General features: G+C 40.9%; 16 protein-coding genes and 1 non-coding gene across 17 annotated transcripts; 11 read left to right on the plus strand and 6 right to left on the minus strand.

Annotated features, from left to right (window-relative positions):
• Positions 1–192: 192 nt before the first annotated feature.
• On the minus strand, positions 193–1,179 carry C5L36_0E05550 (uncharacterized protein; the record flags this gene model as incomplete). Its single annotated transcript, XM_029468116.1, has 1 exon — positions 193–1,179. One exon carries the CDS (start codon positions 1,177–1,179, stop codon positions 193–195), a length of 987 nt encoding a protein of 328 aa, XP_029323976.1.
• Positions 1,180–2,185: 1,006 nt separating this feature from the next.
• Positions 2,186–3,386, minus strand: C5L36_0E05560 (uncharacterized protein; the record flags this gene model as incomplete). Its single annotated transcript, XM_029468117.1, has 2 exons — positions 2,186–3,186; positions 3,326–3,386. 2 exons carry the CDS (start codon positions 3,384–3,386, stop codon positions 2,186–2,188), a joined length of 1,062 nt encoding a protein of 353 aa, XP_029323977.1.
• Positions 3,387–3,415: 29 nt separating this feature from the next.
• Positions 3,416–4,777, minus strand: C5L36_0E05570 (uncharacterized protein; the record flags this gene model as incomplete). The annotated part of the gene is made up of 1 exon (XM_029468118.1): positions 3,416–4,777. One exon carries the CDS (start codon positions 4,775–4,777, stop codon positions 3,416–3,418), a length of 1,362 nt encoding a protein of 453 aa, XP_029323978.1.
• Positions 4,778–4,797: 20 nt separating this feature from the next.
• Positions 4,798–6,195, minus strand: C5L36_0E05580 (uncharacterized protein; the record flags this gene model as incomplete). Its single annotated transcript, XM_029468119.1, has 1 exon — positions 4,798–6,195. One exon carries the CDS (start codon positions 6,193–6,195, stop codon positions 4,798–4,800), a length of 1,398 nt encoding a protein of 465 aa, XP_029323979.1.
• Positions 6,196–6,604: 409 nt separating this feature from the next.
• C5L36_0E05590 (uncharacterized protein) lies at positions 6,605–9,565 on the plus strand (the record flags this gene model as incomplete). The annotated part of the gene is made up of 1 exon (XM_029468120.1): positions 6,605–9,565. The coding sequence occupies one exon, from the start codon at positions 6,605–6,607 to the stop codon at positions 9,563–9,565; it is 2,961 nt and encodes a 986-aa protein (XP_029323980.1).
• A 172-nt stretch (positions 9,566–9,737) lies between these two features.
• On the plus strand, positions 9,738–10,097 carry C5L36_0E05600 (uncharacterized protein; the record flags this gene model as incomplete). Its single annotated transcript, XM_029468121.1, has 1 exon — positions 9,738–10,097. The coding sequence occupies one exon, from the start codon at positions 9,738–9,740 to the stop codon at positions 10,095–10,097; it is 360 nt and encodes a 119-aa protein (XP_029323981.1).
• A 72-nt stretch (positions 10,098–10,169) lies between these two features.
• C5L36_0E05610 (uncharacterized protein) lies at positions 10,170–11,294 on the minus strand (the record flags this gene model as incomplete). Its single annotated transcript, XM_029468122.1, has 1 exon — positions 10,170–11,294. One exon carries the CDS (start codon positions 11,292–11,294, stop codon positions 10,170–10,172), a length of 1,125 nt encoding a protein of 374 aa, XP_029323982.1.
• A 176-nt stretch (positions 11,295–11,470) lies between these two features.
• On the plus strand, positions 11,471–11,722 carry C5L36_0E05620 (uncharacterized protein; the record flags this gene model as incomplete). Its single annotated transcript, XM_029468123.1, has 1 exon — positions 11,471–11,722. The coding sequence occupies one exon, from the start codon at positions 11,471–11,473 to the stop codon at positions 11,720–11,722; it is 252 nt and encodes an 83-aa protein (XP_029323983.1).
• A 239-nt stretch (positions 11,723–11,961) lies between these two features.
• On the plus strand, positions 11,962–12,849 carry C5L36_0E05630 (uncharacterized protein; the record flags this gene model as incomplete). Its single annotated transcript, XM_029468124.1, has 1 exon — positions 11,962–12,849. One exon carries the CDS (start codon positions 11,962–11,964, stop codon positions 12,847–12,849), a length of 888 nt encoding a protein of 295 aa, XP_029323984.1.
• A 268-nt stretch (positions 12,850–13,117) lies between these two features.
• C5L36_0E05640 (uncharacterized protein) lies at positions 13,118–13,750 on the plus strand (the record flags this gene model as incomplete). The annotated part of the gene is made up of 1 exon (XM_029468125.1): positions 13,118–13,750. One exon carries the CDS (start codon positions 13,118–13,120, stop codon positions 13,748–13,750), a length of 633 nt encoding a protein of 210 aa, XP_029323985.1.
• Positions 13,751–14,315: 565 nt separating this feature from the next.
• C5L36_0E05650 (uncharacterized protein) lies at positions 14,316–15,782 on the plus strand (the record flags this gene model as incomplete). Its single annotated transcript, XM_029468126.1, has 1 exon — positions 14,316–15,782. One exon carries the CDS (start codon positions 14,316–14,318, stop codon positions 15,780–15,782), a length of 1,467 nt encoding a protein of 488 aa, XP_029323986.1.
• A 1,117-nt stretch (positions 15,783–16,899) lies between these two features.
• C5L36_0Etrna13K lies at positions 16,900–16,998 on the plus strand. Its single transcript has 2 exons — positions 16,900–16,937; positions 16,962–16,998. It is a non-coding gene; the product is annotated as a tRNA-Lys (tRNA).
• A 390-nt stretch (positions 16,999–17,388) lies between these two features.
• Positions 17,389–19,032, plus strand: C5L36_0E05660 (uncharacterized protein; the record flags this gene model as incomplete). The annotated part of the gene is made up of 1 exon (XM_029468127.1): positions 17,389–19,032. The coding sequence occupies one exon, from the start codon at positions 17,389–17,391 to the stop codon at positions 19,030–19,032; it is 1,644 nt and encodes a 547-aa protein (XP_029323987.1).
• Positions 19,033–19,485: 453 nt separating this feature from the next.
• Positions 19,486–21,090, plus strand: C5L36_0E05670 (uncharacterized protein; the record flags this gene model as incomplete). The annotated part of the gene is made up of 1 exon (XM_029468128.1): positions 19,486–21,090. The coding sequence occupies one exon, from the start codon at positions 19,486–19,488 to the stop codon at positions 21,088–21,090; it is 1,605 nt and encodes a 534-aa protein (XP_029323988.1).
• Positions 21,091–21,406: 316 nt separating this feature from the next.
• On the plus strand, positions 21,407–23,437 carry C5L36_0E05680 (uncharacterized protein; the record flags this gene model as incomplete). Its single annotated transcript, XM_029468129.1, has 1 exon — positions 21,407–23,437. The coding sequence occupies one exon, from the start codon at positions 21,407–21,409 to the stop codon at positions 23,435–23,437; it is 2,031 nt and encodes a 676-aa protein (XP_029323989.1).
• Positions 23,438–23,543: 106 nt separating this feature from the next.
• C5L36_0E05690 (uncharacterized protein) lies at positions 23,544–25,451 on the plus strand (the record flags this gene model as incomplete). Its single annotated transcript, XM_029468130.1, has 1 exon — positions 23,544–25,451. One exon carries the CDS (start codon positions 23,544–23,546, stop codon positions 25,449–25,451), a length of 1,908 nt encoding a protein of 635 aa, XP_029323990.1.
• On the minus strand, positions 25,452–26,189 carry C5L36_0E05700 (uncharacterized protein; the record flags this gene model as incomplete). The annotated part of the gene is made up of 1 exon (XM_029468131.1): positions 25,452–26,189. The coding sequence occupies one exon, from the start codon at positions 26,187–26,189 to the stop codon at positions 25,452–25,454; it is 738 nt and encodes a 245-aa protein (XP_029323991.1).
• Positions 26,190–26,232: the final 43 nt, after the last annotated feature.

Raw genomic sequence — 26,232 nt, forward strand, 5'->3', positions numbered from 1 at the left:
AAGTAATTTAGAATACTGTTTGAGGTGAAGAAGAACAAGAAAGAAAGAAAGAAAGAAAGAAAGTGAAGTAGAGTAAAGAAAATAATAATAATAATAGTAATAATAATAGCAATGGCAATGGCAATGGCAATAGTTATAACAATCACAATCACAATCACAATTCAAATTTGTTTTTATTTTCCATAAATTATTTCAATGTTCAACAACTTCTTCATCTTGGGCAAGATCTTCATGTTCATTCTCATCTTCATGTTCATTTTCGTGATGATGATCTTCATCTTCATCAACTTGTTCAACCCATTCACCTTCAGTGACACCTTCTGGAACAGTATAAACGTCATCGACACCTTGATGGATCGATAATAATGGTTCCTTTAAATAGGAATTATCCAAAGTCCAAGAAGTTAATGCATTTTCAGCATCAATAATAATTTGCTTTGAAGCTTCATAACCATCATAGGCAGGCCTAGTTTCACCAGGTGTAACAGGAGAATCATCCAGTAATTCCAATAGAGCCTTACCATAACCTGCAATAAGAGCCATCTTTTCAGTTAATTCACGTAATGAATCAAATTGATAATTAAATGCAGCCTTTAATTTTTCTCTTGTGATATTTGATAATTGAGCTTCAGCAACCAATGATTCTGCTTCTGCTCTCACTAATTCTTGCTCTAAAACGGCAATTTTAGGAGATTGAGGATCTTTATATTTCAAATGGGCAATTTCATCAGTGATTTTAATTTTACGGTCCCTTGAAGGCTGAACAGAAGCCTCGATATTTCTGATTCCCTTCAATGTGATTCTGTACAAGTCATACTTATCAATAAACTGGTCTTCCAATTCACCAATCTCATAGAGTAACACACCAATCTTGTCAGTGACATCAGAGACATCATCATCATTATCAGCCCCCCAAAGAGACAATTGCTTTGCAACCAATTTCCGTTCATTAGAGACAGCCTCTAAGGATCTCTCCAATGACTTCTCAATCTTGATCAGTTGGGACAACTTTCTAGCCATTTCTGGACCAAACGAACCTGCAGCTTGTTTCCTGAACGCATTGGCAATGGAAGTAGTACCAAAGAACTTACCCTTAGTAGACGATGGTGGAGGTGGAGGAGTCGCCAATTGGGTCGCAGTTGGCGCCCTCGACGATCTCATGGAGTATGTACGATGCATTGTATGTATGTATGTATGTATGTATGTTTTGCTCTTACTCTTGAAATCTCTATTAAAAAGAAGTCAATGCTCAGCAATTTACTTTACAAGATGCTCAGCGTGTCCTTGATATATCTACTTCCAAAAACTCCTCCCCCCTTTTCTTCCACTTCCCTAATCCCCCCGAGACCTTCACAACCTCTTTCCTCTTTGGGGAAGTTGCCTTCCCCAAAATGTTGCCTCTTTGCCCCTTTGGGGAAAAGGCTCCTGCCTCTTTGGGAAACGCCGCCGCGCCCGCAGCAAAGAACATGCGCGCCTCTGTTGCCTCTTTTGGTAACAGCGATTGTCTCGTTTGGTAGTGTATTAAACTATTGCAGTATCGCAGTATGGCACATTCTATAATGTTGATGTTATTGTACACTACAGAGTCGTAGTATTGTACGATGGTATTGTTTTACGTTGGTATGGTATGCTACTATAGTTAGAGTATTGTAGTGTATTGTAGTATACTGGTATGGTATAATGGTGTAGTACAACAGCGTTACATTTCTGTCTAGTGTATTTTACTAGGCATTATACTGTTACAGTATAGTACACTATAGTATGGTACATTGCAGTACATTTCTGTATAGTATGCTATAGCATAGGATACTGCTCCATGGTACGACCGTTTCTTTAGAGACACCTTCTCCACGTGTCTGCTAGTCCATACAGAAGATCACCCCATGTCTAACTTGTCTCCGGCATAGCATCCCAGCCCCATCTTCATCTGTATTACAACACCCTCCGTATAGACTCTCTGCCCCCCCCCCCCTTCTACAGTTTGGTAATCCATACACACAGAGATCTCCTTCTTCTCCGACATTGTGTGCAATTTCTTGGAAACATAGGCTACTACCTCAAACACATCTCTCTTTAGACACTGGCATTCCTGTCAGAATGCTTTACTCTGCATGATGTTCTGCTCCACTGTGTGGTTGCATCGTATATACAAATCTACAGATACATTTGGCTATTTAGTTAAAAACTACTCAGATACATTCCCACGCTTGGCATTCCGTGCTTTAACCTTCTTGACCTCTTCAAGGACTTCCAATACATACGCCTTGTTTCTCTCGTACGGATCAACGAGCTTCTCCTTGACCTCCTCCAAATTTAGCTCCTCAAGGGCTTCCTTGTTGGCCCTATAGACCCGCTTCTTAACAGCCAACCGAAACGCATCCTCCTCCCCTCTCTCTAAGAGCCTCATCTCACGTATCTTGTCTCCCTGTCTCTTGCTGAACTTCATCAAGCCAACATCGTGCTCACCGCAAGACATGTCAGAGACATCCCGCAACTTCTCAAAACTCTCATTCGGATCTTCAACTCCAAACTCAAAACACTTGTTGTCCGAAACCCACTCCTCCCTGATGGCCTCGTAGATCTTGCTACCATGTCCTTTCCCCTGCATGTGCGGCATAACAACAACCTGCGAGATCCGGCCCCTATACATCCACTCCCCATTACGATTCTCCCTAAGGAGCCAGTACTTATAAGTAGTCACAAACGAAACCAGCCCCCCGTTCCTCTTATACGTAACATAGAGATTCCACCTCTCATCGGGCTCGATATACGACGCCCCCTCAATGTACAACAAGGCCAAAATCTGCATTCGTTTCAGCAACTTCGATCCAACACCGTCTAAGACAGACAACTTATAAATATCATAGTCGTCTCCATCGAGTGTATAAGAGTGACAAACATACTCTTGGCCAATATCGAAATTCTCACTCTCAATGGAATCAACCCATGCAGCTTCGTCACTTTTGATGAAATCATCAGGGGGTAAAAACTCCTGCATCTTCACCATAACGTCGTCCTTTATATTGTCGAGCTTCTCGGTGTACCTCACATTCAAGAATGGCTTCATTGATTTCCCGTCAAAGGCAAGGTCGATTCTCAAGTCCTTGTATCCGAAAATCTGTTCACTCTCTCCGAAAATCGGATAGGTGTACAACGGATGGGTGGTGGTGGCCTTTTCGCCGTCGGCTATATGCTGTTAGTACTCGGATTATAACTGCAAAGATAAATGGGGACAAACTCAAATCGAGTAGATCAGAGTGGGGTGGAGTAGAGTAGAATAGGACAGAGTAAGAAATAAAAAAAAATTTGGTTTGGTGATACATACTAATTGATATGAAAAGGGCGTCGTTAGCTGAAACAGTCCACTCCTCGTGTTCAACAGACATGTCTTGTTATTGGCTTCGCGTGTAGCTTGTCAAGTATATGTGTTGGTGTTGGTGTTGGTTTTGGTTTTGGTTTTGGTCTCAATGACAATCTCCTTGAACAACCCACTCTGCCAAACACGTACTTTCCCACGTGTGGCCTCCATAAGCAAATGTTGAAATACTAAAACGGCTTCTCGACGCGTTCCAAATTCCAAATTTTGGAAGCGGCGCGGGAACTGCAAACCCATTGACAGTTGGAGTTGTGGGGAGACCGTATCCAAGTTGATGGAGATGAGTGCATCGTTATGATAGGAGCATGAATTGGAGAAGGAATTGGAGAAGGAGAGATTCGGTATAGGGAGGGGGGACTGGGATCCAACAGGGGCGTTTCTTGCTTGCTCAATAGAAGAAACTGAATTTGTTCTTGACCTTGACCTTGACCTTGACCTTGACCTTGACCTTGACCTTGACCTTGACCTTGACCTTGACCTTGATGTTGAATTTGAACGTGCTCTTTGACGACCTCGTTCCACCTCAAGATCAAGAACTTCACCGTAGTGTAGAAGGTCTGTACTGAATTCCGTCCGTCCAAGAAACAACTTTAAATTGAAAGCCACCGCATCCTTGGTAACCCGTCTCTTTGTACATGTAGACACGTAGTTCTCTCCAGTCAACCGGATCTCCTCGAGACTGATTGAAACAACGTCATCAACAACAACCCGTCTTGGTCTTTTGCGGCTACTGCCAGCATCACCAACGATCTTGGCAGTTGTGGCAACACTACCCTTGGCCTCGACTGTATTACGCTCCTCTAGTTCACACGTTACTTGTGAGAAATCCAAGTCGTCCAACAGGTTGAAATTACCAAACTCTAACGCCAACGGGACATCATGGTCGCCGCCGTCTCTCTCCCTCCTCACAGTACCGACAGTAACCGCTTGACTACCTTCACCGCGTTCGCCACCTCCACCGACAACCTCTTCAACGGCCCCATCCGCATCAAAGACAAACCCAACCTCACAACCATCCCAACCCTGACTCTCCGACATCACATCCAAGTGCTCCTCTTGCAAACTCTCTACTCGTTCCACCAACCCCTGTGTAATGTCAAATCGAGGATCATCTCGTAGAATCTTCACCGTCTTCACTGTATCTCTCTTCACTGCAACCGGCGCCATCTGACGCATCATCTGTCGACACACGTGGGCGTCTCTCCAACTTGCCAAACATTCCCTCTTGTACACCAACACCAACCCGTACATTAAATTGCCAACTCTTCTCAAAGGCAGTTCCTTAGAGCCACTAATGAGCAAACAACATCTGCAAATATCAACCTTGGCTTTTCTTCTCTCCCCCAACGTGGCCAACAACCATAGGGCCTTCAACTCATAGTCGTCTCCCATAGATTCCATTGTACGCTGTATCGGTTCCTTCAACCTCTTAATAGTACACCAAGTGTTCCTAGGATTGCTCCTGCTCCACCAACTACAATGAGCCCCCACCAAAGATAAAATGAGCCTCTACTGGAATCCCCCTGCTTTCCACCACCTTCGCTAATGGCAAAACTAGAGGGCAGCACAATACATACGGTAAAGCAAACACCTGCTCCCAAGAGTGCCACCACCGAGGAGAAGTCTTGGAAGACACAAGCTGCTCCCAGATAGAGGCCACTCAAAATCATTCTACCAAGAATTGCCGGAAAATACTGGTCCAAAATGGTTAGAATGGGTCTAGACATTAGAGGTAATTTTGAAATGGGTAGCAGTCCCATCAGTAAGACAAGAGAATGCTGTAGCAGTTTCGGATAGTCCCCCATAAGTATATTGTTGGTGACTTCTCCCTGGACGGTTGATCCAAACATTAGAAATCCAACAATCCCCGTCAGAAGATCAACGGCGTAAGAAAACCCAAACGAAACACTCATACACTTGCCATATTTCTCGGGCTCCTCTTGGTCAATGTATATCTCCGGGAAGGTAGCATGGCCTCCCCATGGTGCCATAAATAAACCCAAGGAAAACAAGAGTCCAGTAGTAGAAACAGGCCACACGTTGGTTGGCATGTAATCAAGTAACGATCCCGGGTGTTCACTTCTGACAAATCCAGAAAGTATGATTATGAGGCATGTACTTGACGTACATAAGATCCCCATCAAAGATAGAAATGACAGGATCCTCAAGGGCATAAAGTTGAGCACCATTAAAATGAAACAACACACACTCTTCAAGACGGTCTTATCCCATCCCATCAATGCATTGAGGGAGTCGCTAAATAATAGAACCATTGAAATGCCTGCTCCATATAAATCAAAGGCAAAGATTATAACAATCATAAATCCTACAATGGATCCATAACAATAAACCCCAATGTCTTGATAACTGCGTAACTGTGAATGTCTCGACATTATATCGCCTAATATAACAGCAGTCCTATTGGTTGAAAATGCAGAAAACGTCAAAATCAGAAAGCCACAGATCCATCCAGAATAATGAAACGCCAATGGAATTGAAAAAATTCCTAATCCAATAAGTACATTGATTGAATTAAAAACAGTTTGTATTGGACTTGATTTGAGTAGCAATATAGCCGTCTCATAACTTGCAACCGGGGTCAATTCAGGACCTTCATAAATGGCATTGCTGTTGGTCTCAATCAATGGTGACACTTCAGAACCATATTCCGGTTCCGGAAGATGGACATGGATGTTTGCATGGTTAGCATCAAAGGATTGGGAGAGATAATTCACCGATCTTGCCACTGAGCTCGAAAAATTGTTCAATGATTCTGCAGCAGATCTTCTACGTGGTATGTCCACTCCTCCCTGACGCATCTCTTAGTTAAACACTTTATCTATGCACTATTGAAATTGACCCATTCTTACAATGAATATGCATCAATTGTGAATTTCGTCATGCATTTTTTCTCTTTTTTCTTTTCTCCTTTTTTCACTTTTTATTTTTCGAGTTTGAAATTTTTCAAAAGGTTTTTTTTTTTCTCTTTTTTCTCTTTTTTTTTCTCTTTTTTTTTTTTTTTTTCTCTCTCACTCTATTTCAATAGAAACGTCAATGTCAAAATGAATATGAAGAATATCAAAGTCAAAAGGAGAAGGGGTGCTTCTGTATTGCTGTTTTTGGACGGGGGTTTTTTTTTTTTCCTATAGTGGAAGTTGGGGTTCTTCCGGTACAGGAAACCGTTTATTCTAGGTGTCATCTACAGCTGCAAGACCCAAATAAATAAACATGCTTAGATCAGGCCGTGTCTTGAGCTTTCAACATCGTAGATGGCTGGCTAGTGCTGTCAAACAGAAAAAACAGGTACCGCCTGTCCATTTACCAGAAACTCATTTTGCTTCAAGATCGTCGCCAATTTTAACAGAGACGGTTTTAAAACCTCAAACCATGGGTAAGTTATACCACTGGAACCAGGGGCGGTCCATTCCTAACGGAAGTATTGAGAACCTTTGGGTGTTTCATGATGGACCACCCTATGCTAATGGGGATTTGCATATTGGCCATGCCTTGAATAAAATTTTAAAGGATATCATCAATAGGTACCAGCTAATCAACGGGAAAAAAGTCCACTATGTTCCAGGGTGGGATTGTCATGGATTGCCCATTGAACTGAAAACTTTGGAGAAGCTTGCAAATGAGAGACGGGTTGAAGAAAAACGTCTGAAGAAGGAAATCAAGAAAAACCCCCAATTACGTGAAGAGCTTGAAAAGTTACGGTCATCAAAACTTTCGTCGACTGACATTGTTCGTTTATCCACCGAACATGCATTAAAGGAACAACAGAAACAGTCTTTGCAATTCCAGGATATGGCTATTATGGGTGATTTCACCAATCCTTACATGACATTAAAGAAATCCTACATTGTCAACCAGTTGAGGATTTTCAAAAAATTCTTTGATAATGGAATGGTAAAGAGACAGGAGAAGCCTGTCTATTGGGGATGTGAGAATGCAACTGCCTTGGCGGAAGGTGAATTGGAATACAATCCAAACCATAAATCAACTTCAGCTTATGTTAGTTTCCCAATTTCTAAAAAAAACGGTCTTCTCTCACAGTTTGAAAACTTGAAGGCCTTAATTTGGACCACTACGCCATGGACATTAGTCTCCAATTTGGCAATTTGCATAAATGACACCATGGATTATACCGTTATCAAATACAAAGATTCAAATCTAATTGTAGCCCAAGATTTGGTTGCACGTCTTTCAAAAGAATTTGAATTTACAGAAACCGATGTTAGTTTTAAAGGTTCTGAACTTTTGGATTGTCAGTATAGTTCACCATTAAAGCAGGGCGAGTTCCCTTTCTTGAGTGGGTCGCATGTTACCTCGTCAGCGGGTACTGGTCTTGTCCATACGGCGCCGGGTCACGGCCATGATGACTATTTGGCCTGTCTGAAAAATGGTATCAAGCCATACTCTCCAGTTGATAAATATGGTAAGTACACAAACGATGTTCCATCCAGTCTAGCAGACCTTGTTGGTAAGAAGGTTTTGGGTGAGGGATCTGCCATGGTGTTGGAGAAGATTTCGCAGTTGAATATGTTGGTCAAAACATCCGAAATCGTTCATTCGTATCCTTACGATTGGAGGTCCAAGAAGCCAATCATTATTCGTTCCACTCCGCAATGGTTCATTGATGTCTCACAAATCAAGGAGGAGACTATTGAAGCCTTGGAAAGACGTGTTCAATTTTTCCCAGAGCGTGGCGTCAACAGACTGACGTCTTTTATCAGAAACAGAAATGAGTGGTGTATCTCAAGGCAGAGAAGCTGGGGGGTTCCAATTCCTGTCTTGTATCATAAGGAGACAGGAAAGCCTTTAATGTCAGACGAAGTTATTGAAAAGCTGATTGGAATCATTGAAGCCGGAAATGTAGAAGGTTGGTTCAAATATGTCGAGTCAAACACCTTACCTGAGGAACTTGCCCACTATGCTGAAGAATATATCTTAGGAACGGATACCATGGACGTTTGGTTTGATAGTGGCTCATCTTGGAAGATTATCGAGACGTACCTAAAGGAAGAAGGTGTCTACGAACAAGCGATCGAAAGAGGATACCTTGCAGATGTGTATCTTGAGGGAAGCGATCAGCACAGAGGTTGGTTTCAATCTTCCCTCTTGAACAAGGTCGGTTCCAAAACACCGGGGGAACCTCTAGTGCTACCATACAATAGGGTCATTACGCATGGTTTCACGCTTGACGAGAAGGGAGAAAAAATGTCAAAAAGTATAGGTAACACAGTTTCGCCAGCAGATATCATCCATGGTAATAAGAATACAAAAATTCCTAAAATTGGAATTGATGGTCTGAGACTGTGGGTTGCACAAAGTGATTACAGAAACGATGTCAATGTTGGTCCAACAATCTTGAAACATGTTGGTGATAATCTGAAGAAACTAAGATTTACGTTTAAGTTTTTATTGGGTAATGTCGGTAGGGATGTGCCAATGATGCTCTATGATGAGTTGAATCCACTAGACCAATACATGCTAAGTAGAGCCGCACGTTTGAGAAATTCCTGTGTCCAGGACTATGAAAACTTTGAATATTTCAAGGTTGTCAAGAAAATCAACCAATTCGTCAATGTTGATTTATCTTCAATTTATTTTGATGCAAGAAAAGATGCCTTGTACACAGATAACGTCAGTTCTGCCAGACGTTTGTCGACATTGGTTGCATTCTCCGAGATCTTGAAAGTGCTGGTCTCTGTGCTTGCTCCGATATTACCAATTCTAACCCAGGAAGTGTGGAATAACATGCCAGCCTTCATTACCAAGGGTGGATTGCTTGAAACTCCATTCCATTCTGGGTTTTACACCAATGATTCCTATGTCCGTGTGAACAGTGACGCTGAGGAATCCTTTGCCACAATACTCCAATTCAAAGAAGACGTCAACAAGCAGGTGCAGGCATTAAAAGAATCGGGGGTTTTACAAACTTCGTTGGAGTGTGAGGTTACAATCAGTGGTCCTGTCGAAAATCTAGACAAGGAGCTCATTGAGGATGTATGTGTTGTGTCCAAGGTTGAGTTACATCCAAACTCCGAGCCTCTTTCCCTCAAAGTGGACAAGTCACCGCTACATAAATGTAGCAGATGCTGGAAACATAACGTTGTTGTTGCTGATGAAGACGTCGTTGAGGGGGAGATGAAGGACTTGCTCTGTGTGAGATGCCAGTCCGCGTAGAGAAGGTGAAATTTTTCAACCTTCACACAAACTCTGTCTCTCTCACCTGTAAATATTACGATTTGTACGTAAGAACAATATACTCTTGTATAAACTGGCGATAATAGAGACGCATACATACATACCTTACCTACGAGGAGCAAGCAGATACACAAAAGGGTGAGTTTAAGCAATGTCTTTGCAAGATACATACGACGAGTACCAGCAAACCATCAGGGCCTTGGAAGAACACATCACATCTATCGAAACGCAGCTCTATGAACATGAAATAGTCATTGATACGTTGAAGAAGGTCGATGGCGAGCGCCCCGCATGGAGACTTGTCTCTGCCGGGGATACTGGTGTAGGAGAAGCCAGCTCGGGAGCTTTGGTGGAGACGACGGCTAGCGAAGCGTTGAGTAAATTGGAGACCACAGTCAAAGGATTGAATGAACTGAAAACCAAAGTTGGTAAGGAAGTCCAAGATGTCAGGAAAGAGTTTGTCGAGTGGAAAACCAAAAACAATATCAAGGTTGTCTCTGCAAACCAATGAATTCTTACATCTATGTAGTATGGAGTACAGTATAAAATATCGTATTTACGTATACAATTTTTCTAGTCCAGTTTATTTTGATACGACCCATAACAAAATAAAGACAAACCAAGCGGCAATGACCACAGTGTTACCTGTCAAATAAACCCTTGCGTTTGGAATCTCCCATGATCTCTCGTATTCGTCATTTGCCAAATGTCTCACTGGAACGACGATCTGAGATGAAACGTAGGAGAGTCCGGGGCGTTTGTAGTCAATGTTGAATGTAAACATACCGTGCTGATCAGGAATATGCAAAATGGTGGAGTATCTTCCCTCTTTGGTGGAATTAAGAGTGACACGCTGGTATGGATCAAGCATAACAAACTCCAATTGCACGTCAGAGGCAACATACGGAACCCAGCCCTTCTTGTAGTTGAACTCTTGCATGTCCATTTCAAAGATTGCCTTATCTCCCACTTTATAATAGTCATCAACATCCACAAAAGGGCCTGACTCTCTCACGTGGCTGACTTTGGTGATACGAATAACGTTTCTCAACTGGAACGTCCACTCAATGGTATCCTCGGAGATAGTATCTGCAATTGAAGGGCTACCAATCCACAAAACACGACCATTGTTGAGTCCCTGGAACGCCACCGCAGCATAACCTCCATTCCCGGAATGCCAGTACTCGCCTCCATCGTTGACACTCATTGATGTCCTAGACGTCTGGTAGAGGGGAATGATATATTCGGAATTGGAAACCAACGAAACAGCTGTATTTTCGTCAATGCCGACTTCTTTGTCTGTTATTCTGTGGTTCTGCGACACCAATGGACGTGTTTCGTGATGATCGACATACCTATAACCCTTTGGTGCTGGATAAATGCCTAGTTCATTCAAGAATAACGTGCAGTCGAGTTGTGTTGCACCTTCACTGATTAAGATCAAATTACCTCCATTGCTGGTGAATTTCAGCATGTCTGTAGACCCTATGGCCAACTTCTTCTCTTCGCCAGGAGAGACGATGATGTTTTCGTAATTGTTTTGGCCGTTAATGTCAAACAATTGTATACCGTCGTTCCCTGGAACTGAATTGAAATCATATTTCTCCAGGGAGCTTTCAAAAGCATCAGAGAGACGACCGAATATAACGACATCGGCAGCCCAACCCCCCACTGTAAACACAAGTGTCCAAATGGCAATGAATCTCATTGTTTCAACGTTCCAACTCGTCTCCTTTCAAAGAACTTACAAGAATCTCTTGTGGCCAATTTTGTCTGTCTCAATTTCAGAATTCGCAACGTGTTTGAAATTCATTTTTTCTACATTTGCCAAACTCTTGTTTAAAGGAAATTCCTAGATACATCCATACAACACTACAAGATACAATGACAAGTCCCGATCCCCACGATATTGCCGGCGCATACGCACAGCTAACAGAGGCAGAGAAGGCTGCCTCTCAAATGGAGTCCATGTTGGACGCCATTGAGACCAAAATGGCACGTCTTGAACAGCTTGCGGTCGAGGGAGACGTCTCTACCGAGACAGTTCAAGCGGCAAGAGAATTGGAAACCTTGGATAGAGAGCTTGACCAGCTCCAAGACGACGTTCACAGGGTGAACATGGAGACAGGACTGTAGATCGTCCCCTACTTGGATATTGATTTTGTATAATATAGATAACAAATGGACTTTTTTTTTTCTTTCTAGGTATTGGGAAGGTGCAGTCCGATAGAAAACAAAAAGTGCAGCACATATTGGAGGACTTTTAATAAGAAGTCCCAGGTGCAAGTGTTTGTAAGTTTGTCGTTTCCTGTACAGTCCTCCCTCCTTCTCCTTCTAGGGTTCACCAGCAACGACAGCGTCGACGATACGTTAGCATGACTATTGAAGACTTGGGTGATTCAGTGATACTTTCCGATTCCACATCGAGAGTGTCCATTTTAAAGTACGGTGCCACTGTGACTTCATGGAAAATCGACAATGTAGAACAACTCTGGCTATCAACGGCGGCCAAACTCGACGGTTCCAAGCCTGTGAGGGGTGGTATTCCTCTAGTTTTCCCTGTTTTCGGCAAGTCCAGGGAGGAAGGGTTTGCCGATTTGCCACAGCACGGGTTTGCCAGAAACTCTACATGGGAATTTCTTGGCCAGACACATGCCGATCCGCCAACGGTGCAGTTTGGACTTTCTCCAGAGCAGGCCAACCAAGAGGTCTATTCCAAGTGGGACAATGGTGACAATGACTTTACGTTGATTTTCACCGTCACTTTGAACAAGGACAACATTGAAACGGCAATTGAGGTCATCAATGAAGATTCCAAACCGTGGAAATTCAACTGGTTGTTCCATACATATCTACAGGTGTCTGAGATTGAAGACACTTTGGTTAACAACCTTCCTGGCGAAACGTGCTATGACCAGCTCATTGCAGAGACATACGTGGAAAAGGCACCGGCTATTGACTTCACCGGGGAAGTTGATAGAATATACAAGCAGGTTTCCACTGACAAGATTCTCCAGGTTATCGAGCTAGGCAAGGTTGTCCATAATGTGAAGAGAGAGAACCTACCGGATGTTGTTGTTTGGAACCCATGGATAGAAAAATCTGGCGGCATGGCGGATTTCGAACCCAAGAGCGGTTATCACAAGATGGTCTGTATTGAACCCGGACATGTCCATGATTTCGTTGAATTGAAACCAGGGGAGTCCTGGTCTGCCAAACAAATCATTTATAAGGGTGATGCAATTAAGCTCCAATCCGTATAAGTAGTAGGTAGATTTTATAACATAAGATATGGTAAACAAACTCCAAATTGAAAATTAAGCTCTTGGTCTCTGTGACTCAATGGCATTTCAATCTTTGGGTGTCTCTAATGGCTGGACCTTCCTATCTAGGAAGGTTTTTCGTATCTTTGACCAGAAACCGACAATTGCCAAGGTGGTGATATCCACTTAAAAGGAGAAGCAAACCCCCATCTTGGATGTCCAACTCTGGAGGAGAGACTGCTCTACTTTAGTGTCAACTTGCCAGCAAATGTACATTCCGGCCAAGTACCTCGTCGAGGAATGGGCCCCACAGGAGGAACTTATCCTTGAAAACCCCCTAGCAACCATCGTCACCCATACAGAGGAAGATGGTTTAATTGCAAACCATATTCCGATGATACTGAGAGTCGATGCCGCCACGGGGAGGAAATACCTCTGTGCCCATATAGCCAGGGTCAACCACCAGGTCCCCTCGTTATCAGACAACCCTGATGTATTGGTTATCTTCAAGTCTCCCGATTCCTACATCACTCCAACCTACTACCCCACCAAGCAGGAGACACACAAGGTTGTTCCCACGTGGGATTTTGCTGCAGTGCATATCAAGGGTAAGTCTCGGATAGTTGACGAACCGAGCTGGGTTTTGGAGCAGCTCAACGACTTGACTGATCAACAAGAGAGAAACAGCAACCCCGCTTGGAGAGTCGATGAGACACCTAGCAACTACTTGGGTCTCCTGCAGAAGGCCATCTACGGACTCGAAATCGAAATCGTAGAGACAAGATGTAAATTCAAGTTTGAACAACAAATGAAACGGCAGGATATTGACGGGGTCATTGACGGGTTGGAGAGAGACGGTAAGGTCCACGTCTCCAACCTTGTCAGGTCTTCCAATGCATAGCCGGCTCGCCCTCTATAAAGTACACATATCTACGGCACCTTGCAGCCCCAACCAAGGTTCTCTATTCTCCATTCTCTATTCTCTTTCCCTCTGTGTAAAAATACCTGATACTACCAAACACTGGAAACTTTGCCTGGTATTTTATTTTTGTTTTTTTGCAGCTGATTGTAAGATACTGCCACATAAAGGCCATACTGACACACCTACACGTTGTTCCACTTGGACACATCTGCCAGACTCTCTCCAGTACATCGATGTACATTGCTCCCTCTGGTTAAGACTCCAACCGTATATATGGCTGTCCCATGTTGTGGCACCGGAATGGGAAAACTCGGGGGGGTGTGGCGCATCAACGCCATCGCCTATTAGGGAAAGAACACCGAGATAAGCGCCAGATGCCGGATTAAGTAGGTGTTCTATTCCAGATAAACCTGCTAGTTGGAATAACTATCGTACAAAGATAGAATAGGAATTGCAGCTATAAAATGGAGTTGCACTCTCTCAGCAATAGTTATTTCTGAGTTTCTTATGGCACATTGTCCTTGCAAATACTTTGACGAGACCAATGCAGCAATTCTTCCGCAGAAGATCGAGTTTCCAGTCTATCTCTAGGAGTCTCAGAAGGTACCATGCAGGTGCAAGGCTGCGTATACCATGGTACAGAACCGGATGTGCGGTTTCTTTGCTTACAGGGGCAGTTATGGTGTCTCTAATGTTGAATGGGACCATTGAAAACGATTCCAAGGGCAGGAGGAAAATTATAGTTATTGAAGACGACGACGAAGACGATGACGAGGAGGTACAAGAGACCGATGAGGAGAGGGACGAACGATTGGAGAGGGAGAGACTAGAAAGAGTGAGAAACAAGCCTCCGCTTTCACAGATATTCAACATATCCGATTTTGAATATGTTGCCAAGCAGATTCTTCCGACTGGAACTTGGGGGTATTATTCAACTGGTTCAGACGATGAATTTTCAATAAGGGAAAACCACTATGCATTTGGACGAATTTTTTTCAGGCCAAGATGTTTGGTTGATGTATCTGATGCTTCAACCGAAACCAATGAGATATTTGGCGTCAAGGCCAGTGCACCCTTTTATTCTACTGCCTTTGCCGGGTCTCCGATGGCGCATCCAGATGCAGAGTATAACATTTTGAGGGCATGCGGTAGGGAAAACATTCCGTATTTGATTCCATTCCAGTTGTCTTTCCCTTTGAATGAGTTTATGGAGAGTGCCTCGCCGGGACATCAGAACTTCCATCAGGTTCATTTCTATACTAGGAAACAGGTTGAGGAGGGCCCGGAATATTTGGGTAAGATTGAAAAGGAGTATCCAGACATCAAGGCATTTTTCATTAATGTAGACTTACCCTGCCTCGGTAACAGGGAAAAGGATTGCAAAATAAGAGCAGCATTGGATCCTTCCGTTGACGACGAGATCTCTGTGTTTGCATCGTTGGATACCCGTTACGAACCTCTGACATGGAAGGACATTGATAGACTAAATAAATCAACACAAATACCAATCGTTTTGAAAGGAGTATTGAGCAAGGAAGATGTCCTGGCAGCGGCGAAGTTAGGATTAGGTGGTTGCCTGATTTCCAACCACGGTGGCCGTCAATTAGATTTTGCCATGCCACCCATTGAAATATTGGCCCAGTCCCGAAAGCTATTACGTGAAAATGGTATTCAGGACAAGGATTTCAAGCTGTTTATTGACGGTGGAATTCGGCGTGGCTCAGACATAATCAAGGCAATCTGTTTGGGTGCAGATGCCGTTGGTTTGGGTAGACCGTTTCTTTATGCCATGGCAACGTACGGGCAACCTGGTATTGAAAGAGCAATTTCTATTCTGAAGGAAGAAATGTTGAGGGATATGAAGCTGCTAGGAGCTAGGAGGTTGTCTGATTTAAACGAAGAGTTGGTCGATATCGAATCCTTGAAATTTAAAGGTATCTCCTCGTCTGATTATTTGTACAATTCAAACTATACTCAAATGCCCCCACCGCCTTTCAGGAAAAGATTCTAGTTTACGAATCCATGTCTGATTCAAGTTGGGATGTGAAAATGTATTCCACATTTCTCCCTTGCCACTTAGACAACTTGCCAGTTATAAAACTTCAAAGATCAGAGAAAGACTTATTTCTTTATTTTTCTAATCTGATAATCAAATTGAAAAGTAGCTACCATTAGCAACACTTTGAATTGGTAACCCCATTTAGCTGAAAATCCAGGAAGAAATTAAAAAAAAATGATTCCAAAAGTGCATGCTATAATTTCTGTTGATACGGAATAAGTTTATTTTGGAGAATCATATAAAAAAGTATAGATTGAACTGTTATTAAAAGAACCTATATAAAATAACATATAAAGAATAAATTAAGAGAGAGAAAATAACTAGTTTTTTATAGAAATATAGGGTCTCTACTGAGCTAGGTATACAATTGTGGGTTGACTTTCGAAATAAAAAACTTACACAAATAATGGGAACTATAAAATAATAACAGCTAATCCACGATGTCCGTCAAATAAGTGTGTTTAACTCGATTTGGACTAATGAGGAAGTTTCAATTATTCATATCAGCAGTAAAAATGATAGTGCACTTTGTCGTACACATACTCTATGTCTTATATAAGAACATAAACATCCATCTCAAAAAGACTGAATATAACATAGGTGCTTTGGAAATAATTCCTGCTTAACTCTTTTGCACAGTAGATCACCTGAAGTAATTCGATAGCTTATCAATTCGGAAGTTTTTGTAATTGCCAACAACACAAACTCCAACGTAATCACAAGCTTCTTTTCTGTGTATCCAAGAGGTATTTTTTAACCTAGAAACTTGAAAAACGATTCCATTGGATAATTTTTTTTCAACAGTGAATATTTAATTTGTTTTTCTTATTTGGAATTACCAAGTTTAGATTCTTGAAGAGATAGTTTTTCTTGGAGATCTGATCTACAAAAATATTTTGCTTTGAGAAAAATATTTTAGTATTTAAGTAAATCAAAAAAAAAATTTGAGATTTAGAAATAGAATTCCTTTACCTATAGGTGTGTAACTTTCATGGCGTTTTTCAGTGAGAGCAGAGCTGATTTATAAACAGCAGACTCTATAAACCGTAAATTTTACAAAAACGTAAATGCCTGGTTAGCTCAATCGGTAGAGCGTTTGACTCTTAAGATTTTCTTCTTATAAAGAAGTGCAATCAAAAGGCTGCGGGTTCGAGCCCCGCATCGGGCTTTTCTTTTTTGAACCTTGTTTATTTACTTATAATTTGTCTGTTCTATAGTGGTTCCAATTTTCTTGTTGTGACTTTCTGGTGGCCATCGGTACAACTATAAACTTACGAGTAGTTTCAGATATTGTGACAGCATGCATCTATCTTCAAGATCCAACCAAAGTTTTTTTCTTATGAGTTGTGTCTCTGTGGTAGTCTCATGTGGTAGACACAATAGAGTGTCTTTTCGCCTTTTTATTAGGCAACCTGTAGTTTTCATTCGCGTCATTTGGAAATAAGATGAACATGCTTTTTTTCGACAAAAGACATGGATGGACATGGATCAAGAGCAGATGCGTTTCTTGAGCAGATCTACACCTGTAGGGGCACTATAATCCTATAAATAGTGGAGAATGATGTATGAAAATAGCATGAACATTTCACAGGATCCTCAACCGAACACGCAGATGATTCCCGTTGACCCGTTACCCACAGCTAAACAGGAAGCGAGATTTATTGATAATAATAAAATTCTTAAGAATGAGCATCAGTTCACATACCAAAATATCCATGGTCTAGGGAATCAGGGTATCAAACAGCTTGAACGGATTAAAATGTCCTTTGAGTCAGACCTGCTAGACGAAATCAAGTATGTTTTGAATTTATTGATTGTTTTGTCTAACAATAGCCCATCCAAGATTAACCTAAAGCAAGACTATTCTTTCCTTGTTGACTATTTACTCAAGTATCTAGAAAATCCGCAAATTGAGATCGATGTTAAAATTGATTGTTTTCTAATCATTAGAAACATTATTCAGGATATTGAGAACTGTCAAACTTTAAGCTTAAACGAAAAACTAAGAGAAATTATTCTTTCATTTTTGGACATTTACGAAGACTCCGTCAACCACTTGAGTTTTTTCGAAAATGACCAATACAAAGAACTAATCAAGTATGCATTGGATATAATTGAGAATATATCTTCGTACTTGAGCCCTATTAAGTCCGACGATTTAATTTTCAATAGGTTGATCCGAATCTTCAAATTAAATAACGACAAAAACACCTCAATTACTATCCTGAGATCCATCAGTAGGTATCTCTATGGATCGTCTGCCACAACTAATGATGCAAGCACTCTTATTGATGATGATTTTCTGAACAAGACGTTGGGTTTCTTAATTTTGGCAAACAACAGCAACACCATAGATGATGAAGTTATCCTAACTTCCCTAGATTTTTTAATCCAATACTTATCCATTAAAGAAGATAATCTAGTAAAACTTGTACAAGGAGACGTCAATAGAAAACTGATCATTGAAAAGCTCTTGCCGTTTCTGATGATTTACAAGCAAAATTATAAAACAGAATTCAATACCCAAAATTTGAACTACCTTAGGTTGTATCAAAGAGTTCTTAAAACCGGTGATTTCAATACAGTGATTCCAACAATGGGTACGGACGATGAGATTTTCAGAGATTTGAATAGTCTGAAAGAGCCACAAAGGGCCACTGCTTGGTTAAGATGTTGTTTCAAACCTAATAAATACAGCAACATAACACAAATAGAACTTTGGAGAGCCTATGAATCGCAGTTTGAAAAGAAAAACTTATTACCGGCTGTTGAGTTTATCAAAAACGTACAGTTTGCCTTCCCTCAAAGTAAAGCCAAAGTAATTCAATTACCTAACGATGGAGGAAGGAAGTTCATTATAGATGGGATTGAACCGAGATTACAGGTTGTAAACTTAGAAAAAGGGAAGAATGATGCGCTTGTTAATTACAATGATGAGCTCACAAATAATCCATCAAAGTATTATAAGAAAGACTTGAAGCAGGCAGAACAGGTGGAAATTGAAAGGTTCAATTACGGTTTCAATGACTATTTGAAACTAAACGAAATAAACAAGAGCACCTGCTTACTGGTGAAGGAGTTTCTGAAGTATCCCCTGGGTGTTCAAATGCTGAAGCCATACAAGTTTGAATTCATTCAAAATTGTATCTATGTTCCAGACTTGCTCAATTACATATACGATGATATTATCAGTTTTCTCTAGAGTAACTCCACATTTTGTGTAACTCACACTTAGCCCACGCTTTCTTTTGTATTGTACATGTATATTTTTTTTCTTGATAATAATCTTTTCTGGAAGATAACGGTCTTTCTCAGATTTGCGTTCGGGTAAGATACGGCTGAGTCTACGTTGAACACAAACACCACCTGCATGTAGTGATGCCCTCCAGTCTTTATTCCTATACACGCTTTCGGACGGTAATACCACAGGTTCACTATTGAACTAAGTGTTACCTTTAGAACGGCCCAGTAGTATCCGCCTTTATATCCTGTTAATCTCACAGTTTCGGGAAAGAGTCTGTTTTTTTTTTCGCCACACTTTTAATAATCAACGGTGATGATTTGCATTTTTCACTGTAGTCGTTGCTTTTGTTGGACCAAAAGAAACAAACAAGGGAATCTAGAGAACCAGTTGACCAGATAGCTACAGAACTCAATGTCTTTTTCACTGCCTGCATCTCTGGTGAAAATCAGAGTCCCCAAGATCCACCACACTTGGGCAAACACGTACACCTGTTCTCCACAGTACTATTTCCAACCTAAAACAACTGAAGACATCCGTGAAATTGTTATAAATGCACAAAAACTCAGAAAGAAAATAATGGTTGTTGGTTCTGGCCATTCGCCATCCGATTTAACCATTGTGGGCAATCCACTAAACGAATGGTTAGTTAACCTAGATAAATTCAACAAGTTCATCAGTGAGAAACCGTCATCTTGTGGCAGGTATACCGATGTTACAGCTGAAGCAGGTATGAGGGTTTATCAGTTGAACGAGATCTTAGAAGCCAAGGGACTTGCCCTACAATCTTTAGGGTCTATTTCGGAACAGTCTCTAGCAGGCATCATTTCCACAGGTACTCACGGCTCCTCTCAGTATCATGGTCTAGTTTCTTCTCAAGTCGTTAATATTAAGTTTATAAATGGTATGGGGGAAGAGGTTTCATGCAATGAAAAGGAAAATCCAGATATTTTTAGAGCTGCTTGTTTATCCTTGGGTAAAATTGGTTTAATAACTGAAGTCACTTTTAGAGCAGTTCCAAAGTTCCAACTAAGATCGGTCCAGGAAGTTATTAATATCGAGACCTTGATTGAAAAGTTTGATTCAATTTGGACGTCTGATGAATTCATCAGAATTTGGTGGTTCCCATATACGAAAAAATGTATTCTTTGGAGAGCATCTAAGAGTACCGACCCAATCTCCGAGCCTAGAAAATCATGGTACGGTACTTTCCTTGGTAGACTGTTTTATGAAAGCTGTCTCTATGTCTGTGTTAAGTTTTTCCCTAAATTGACTCCATATGTTGAACGATTTGTGTTTTCCAGACAATACGGTAACGTTGAAACTTTCAATAAAAATGGTGATGTTGCAGTTCAAAATTCTGTTGATGGACTGAACATGGATTGTTTGTTTCATCAATATGTTGACGAATGGGCTTGCCCACTAACCAATGGTCCTGACATTATCAGATTACTAGCCAAATCCATCGAGGAAGCTAAAAGTGTCAACGAATTCTACGTTCATTCCCCTATCGAAATTCGTTGTTCCAATACTACTTTGCCATCAGAGGCTCAAGACTTATCCGGCAGGAAATTGATCGATAAAGGTCCAATTTTCGGTAATATTTTAAGACCATACTTGGATACGACGCCAAAATTGAACTATTTACCAATTGAAAAAGTTACGAATTCCCAACTGACAATGTACATCAATGCTACCATCTACAGACCTTTTGATTACCCAACTGACTACCAACGTTGGTTTCACGTTTTCGAAGAAATAATGGAGGCGGCAGGTGGAAAACCGCATTGGGCAAAGAATTATGATAATTCCATTGTAACGAAGGAGAAAATGTTGGAATGGTATGGAGATGACCTCTTAAAATGGAGGGAAATTAGAAAGAGGATGGATCCAAGTGGTGTATTTCTCTCTGGCCCCGAATGGTTGAAGAGAAACGGTGTTGTTGAAGACGAGTATCTTGTTGAAGATTCCACAACCTCTTCACTTTCATCTTCTAAAACTGCCCAGTCCATCGAATAGATCTTACAATAGTATTATTACAACACATTCCCTTCCCCCTTCCAATTCTACACTTCTAACTCCCCGTTTCATACACTCCATTTCCCATCTATTTGTTTTGAACAAGATCGTTTTTGTCAAGAACACAAAGAGAAACAGAGATTCTACCAACGACGAATTTGTATAGAAGACGCGTTTGTTTTCTTTTCAACCGTTGACGTTTTTTTTCCCCCCCCCTCTAGATATCTCTTCCTGTTTCCATATTATCTATCACCTAAATACTTACTTTTGTATTTCAATTTAGACTTTTATAACGCTGCAGAATTCAAAGAAAACTATGTCCAATGCCTTTTCTGCATTAGATAGGCTGAAAAATAGAACGAATTCGTCATCCGAGGATGTAAAGTCAAGCAATCGGAAATTACCAAGATCCACTTCTGCAAATAGTGTATTTGCAAGCATTCCGATGCCTAGAGCCAGTTCAAGCGAGAAAAGCCAGGAAAGCAACAAACCCTTGGAGTCGAGAGTGAAGCCTTCAAAACTGAGTTCTGTTTTACGTGCTCAATCCAAGTTTTCTGGCCAAACTTCGGTCGTTTCTTCTAAATCAACAAAATCGCTAACCAGATCTGCGATCAGCAAACTCCCGCTAACAAACAGAACACTCACAGGAAGGAGCAATCGACTACAGAGAACATTACCATGGGCAACCACGTCGCTAATAGATGTGAGGTCAAAAGTCAAGCTGAAAGAACATCATATCGAGGACAAAACAAAGTATAAACCAAAGTATGCGTCAGCCGAGCAATTATCAATAGTCAGCAAAAAGGAGGATCCTAAAGAATATTCTTATCTACAAAGCATTGACTCGAATTACACTGAGGTTGATTTAAGTGATGAGCAAAAACATGTTCTTGATTTGATATTGAACAAGAGGAAAAATGTGTTTTTTACAGGTTCTGCAGGAACTGGTAAGTCTCTTCTTTTAAGAGTTATTATAGGCAAGTTGAAAACCAGATATGGCATATCAAATATAGGTATATGTGCACCCACGGGATTGGCAGCAGCTAATATTGGTGGTAAAACAATTCAAAGACTTTTCAGTATTGGATTGGGTAAGGATCCAGCTGATGTATTGCTGAATAGGATCAAGAAAAACATGGAAAAGTATATGGTTTGGAGGAGAATGGTTGTTTTGATTGTCGATGAAGTCAGTATGCTTGAGGCTGACTTGTTGGATAAACTGAATTATCTTGCGAAAAAGATTAAAAGAAACGACCAGCCGTTTGGCGGTATCCAAGTGATTATGTCTGGGGACTTCTTGCAGTTACCGCCTGTTACGAGGGATCCTACCTATGTGAATTACTGTTTCAAATCTAAATCTTGGAATGAAATTATAACGGAAAAGATTGTCTTATCCCAGGTTTTCAGACAGCAGGGGGACACGGAATTAGTGGACATCCTAAATGCGCTAAGAATAGGAAGAGTGGACTATCACATCGAGAGTAAACTAAGGAAACTATCTAGACCTCTGACATATGATGATGGTATTCAAGCAACCGAATTGTTCCCCACGAGAAACGAAGTGGAACGTGCCAACCTTCAGCAACTTGAACAGTTACAGGGCCCGGAACTTACTTTCCCCTGTAAAGATATCTCTACCTATGGTGCCCCTATCGACGAAAGAGTGATGAGGAATTTTGACAACTTGATGTGTTCGCAAACCTTGAAACTAAAGCCAGGAGCACAAGTGATGTTGATAAAGAATGGCCTCCACGAGGATTTGGTGAATGGTGAGTTGGGAATAGTAGAAGGCTTTGTTACAAAGCCAATCTATCAAAATTTCATTGCAAGATTCGGCAGTGAGTCTATCGAAGCTAGGTCCAAACTTTTGAGGAAGATCAGTATGATATTATTGAATAAAAAACATATCACTAACGAACCAGAAAATGATGATTTGTCCTTAGTTGATCCACTGACGGCAGAAGTAATCACCCAAATTATTAGGAGTTTTGATCCTTCGGATAACCTTTTCCCAGTTGTTACGTTTCAGAAAATGAATGGTTCAAAACTGAACTTTTTTGTTGAGCCAACAGACTTTTTCTACGAAGCTACACCTGGTAAGGATGCTGAATTTATTCGACAGCAGCTTCCAATTATTCTATCATGGGCAATGTCCATTCATAAATCGCAAGGTCAAACCCTGCAGAGAGTCAAGGTCGACCTTCGTAAGGTTTTTGAGAAAGGCCAGCTCTATGTTGCTATAAGTAGGTGTGTTTCCTCCAACGGTTTGCAGGTCTTGAACTTTGACCGCCGCAAGGTATTCGTAGATGAAGAAGTCATTTCCTTTTATAGATCTCTTTCCCAGTAGAGAGTAGTTATCTTGTGTATATTACTCGGCATACATACAAAAAAAACAGTAGCACATCTTCAAGTAACACGCTTTGTGCGGATTCTTTTTCCTTTTCACCTGTTTCATGGATTTACCCTTGCTTGAGCCACCTACAAATGACAGAAAGTTAACAGACATATATGTGACACTCATGTGGATTCTCGATTTACAGCTACCCACAGAAGGTCAAGATCTAAGGAAAAGTGGATCGAGGTCTTATCTTTTGAGACCAGGAAAAATGTATACCTTAGGGCGAGATGTTGCATCAGACTTTTACGTGAACATCAAGAAAATATCAAGGAAACAAATGCAAATAGTTTACAATGAGAAATCAAATAGTGTTCAGTTGTTAAACATCGGAAATGGCAACTGGGTTGATAATAATGGAACGGAACTTACAGGAAGGGATCCTAAAGCTAGAGTGATTCGGAGTGATACAAGTTTTAAGCTTCGTTCTTTTGATTGGAAAATAGAGTTTTTCAAAGTGCCCGACCTGAAAATATCGTCATTTATTAGTAGTAATGTTAAGGAATCTTTAGATTTGGAAGTAGACAGAACTTTAGCAGACAAGGTGATTTCGATCAATGGCCATCCCAGGGAAGTGAAAACTATAACACCGTGGTTGGAAACAATTAGATCGAGGAGATGGGAAACTAAGGGTCGCCTACATGAGTACCTCATACCGTCTCCAACAACAGAGGTGACCACATCAAGTGATTCAAGTCAAGAAGATGAAAACAGTCATGGTGGCTTGGCTACCAATGGGATTCTACGAGAAGAAAAAACTGATATGGGTAGGTATGCTATCAAACCCAGCTGTCTCGATTCACAAGTGCATGTTACTAAGAATAAAGTGGGGCAAACAACGGCAGCAACAAGAGGAAGAAACTCAGAAGATCTGATTGATATAAGGCCGCCGAGAATCAACTCTAACTTTTGTTTGAACCGTAAAGTAGAAAAATCCAAGGATAAAAAGAGCCAGTTTGATCTGATGCTTGATGAAATGGAAGAGATAGCAGATTTGGACACGTACATTTCCCAAAATACACAAAAGAATAAACGAGAAAGTCTTGGTAGACCCAGTGATGAACATACTGATGTATGCGAGGTATCATCAGTGTCAGAGAGACCTATAGACAAATTCAATGCTGAATTGCTGAACTTGGATATTGATAATCAAAAACATAACTTGTATATAGACCAGGGTGACAAAAAACGTAGAGGAGAGGCAATACCAAACCCTGATGTACCGCTGAAACGGTTGAAGAGTGGATTAATGAAACAGGAAACACCAATATCGTCGAATGACAAACTAACAGATATCTTCAAGAAGACAAAACGATTAAAGCTCAACAAACTTGGTGAAGAGGAGAAATTGATGCACGAGGCCAGCAAGCATAAAGCGAAGGTTACCCCTTTTAAGCTGAAAATTTTGGATAGAGCAAACCCTAGAGTTTATACAAACTATAACACTTCCTTAGTCAGTGAACCATCCTGGCAAGATCGACTGAATTACTCTAACTTTAAAAAGAATATTGGCAGCTCCAGTTATAATCCAATTATGGACAGCACAATCAAAACAATCAGGTTCAAGTGCTCCAATTATAAATCTAACGAGTACCAGGTCAACTTGGATCAAAATGATGATATGATACCTGATTTAGATGTCATGTTTGATGGTGCAGTCAGAAATAGAGATTTGGCAAACAGTAAACCAAATGCACTTACAAGCTCATCTAACATACCTTTTGCTAACTCTCATAAGCGAAGGAGAGAACCTGCCTTATTCGTTGAAAGTGATTATGAGGATACACAAGAAAATACACAGGACCTGTTGAACGGATTCCACAAAATCGACACTACAAATGCCAGAAAAAACATCGCTCCAGTTGACATATTAAGCACACCTAGGCCAGCTGCTAAAACCCAGCCCAATAGTCTAGACGATAAAGATGATACACCCGTATTCAAATCTCGTAGAAGACAGCAATGATTAACGCTTCCTTTGGTTCTTCCATTTGAAGACTACGTTTCCGTTCTTGTTAATCTTTTTCTTAGAGCCTGACTTCATCAATTCTTTCTGTAACTGAAGTTTGCTTCTAACTTCACCGAGTTTCTTCTCCCTTTGGATTCTTTGTTTAAGAACATCCAATTCTCTCTTCTTGTATGCCAAAGCATCTTCTAAGCTTTCTGCATCCTGCCCTAAGTCAATGTCGTTTTTAATTAGTTGATCGAGCTTCAAACGATTCTCTCGTCTCCCCAACAATTCTTTTTCTGTTTGAAAGTATTCTTCGGATTTAAAATTATCGAACTTGTTTTTATCATCAACAAAAACTGTGTGCTTACCATTTCCAGCAAATAGGTTCGAATTATTCAGTCCCTTTTCAATCTTTTTACTCTCCTTGGAAGATATCATATTAAGATAGTTCAAATCTTGGCCTTTCATCAACAGGACCTGATCATTTGTTAAACTCTGTGAAAATTCACGTTCCTGAATCAAAATCCCGTCTTCGTTGGTTTTCTTGTTTTTCATTGCATGATAATACTCGTCTTCATTGTATGACTTTGCCTTTTCTTTCAGTAGTTTAAGTTTAGCCTGATTTTTATGAAAATTGGCACTTCTGAGTTTGTAATCTTTTTTTTTCTCCAAGAGCCCAAATCTTGCCCTACTCGAGATTTGACTTCTTTCTCTGTGTTGTTTTTTCTGGACGTTATGTACTAATTTTCCCATTGTCAATACTATTTTGATATTTTTTTCTCAAATTAGAACTCTA

This window comes from Pichia kudriavzevii, chromosome 5 (genome assembly GCF_003054445.1).
Source record: "Pichia kudriavzevii chromosome 5, complete sequence".
NCBI classification, from domain to species: domain Eukaryota; kingdom Fungi; phylum Ascomycota; class Pichiomycetes; order Pichiales; family Pichiaceae; genus Pichia; species Pichia kudriavzevii.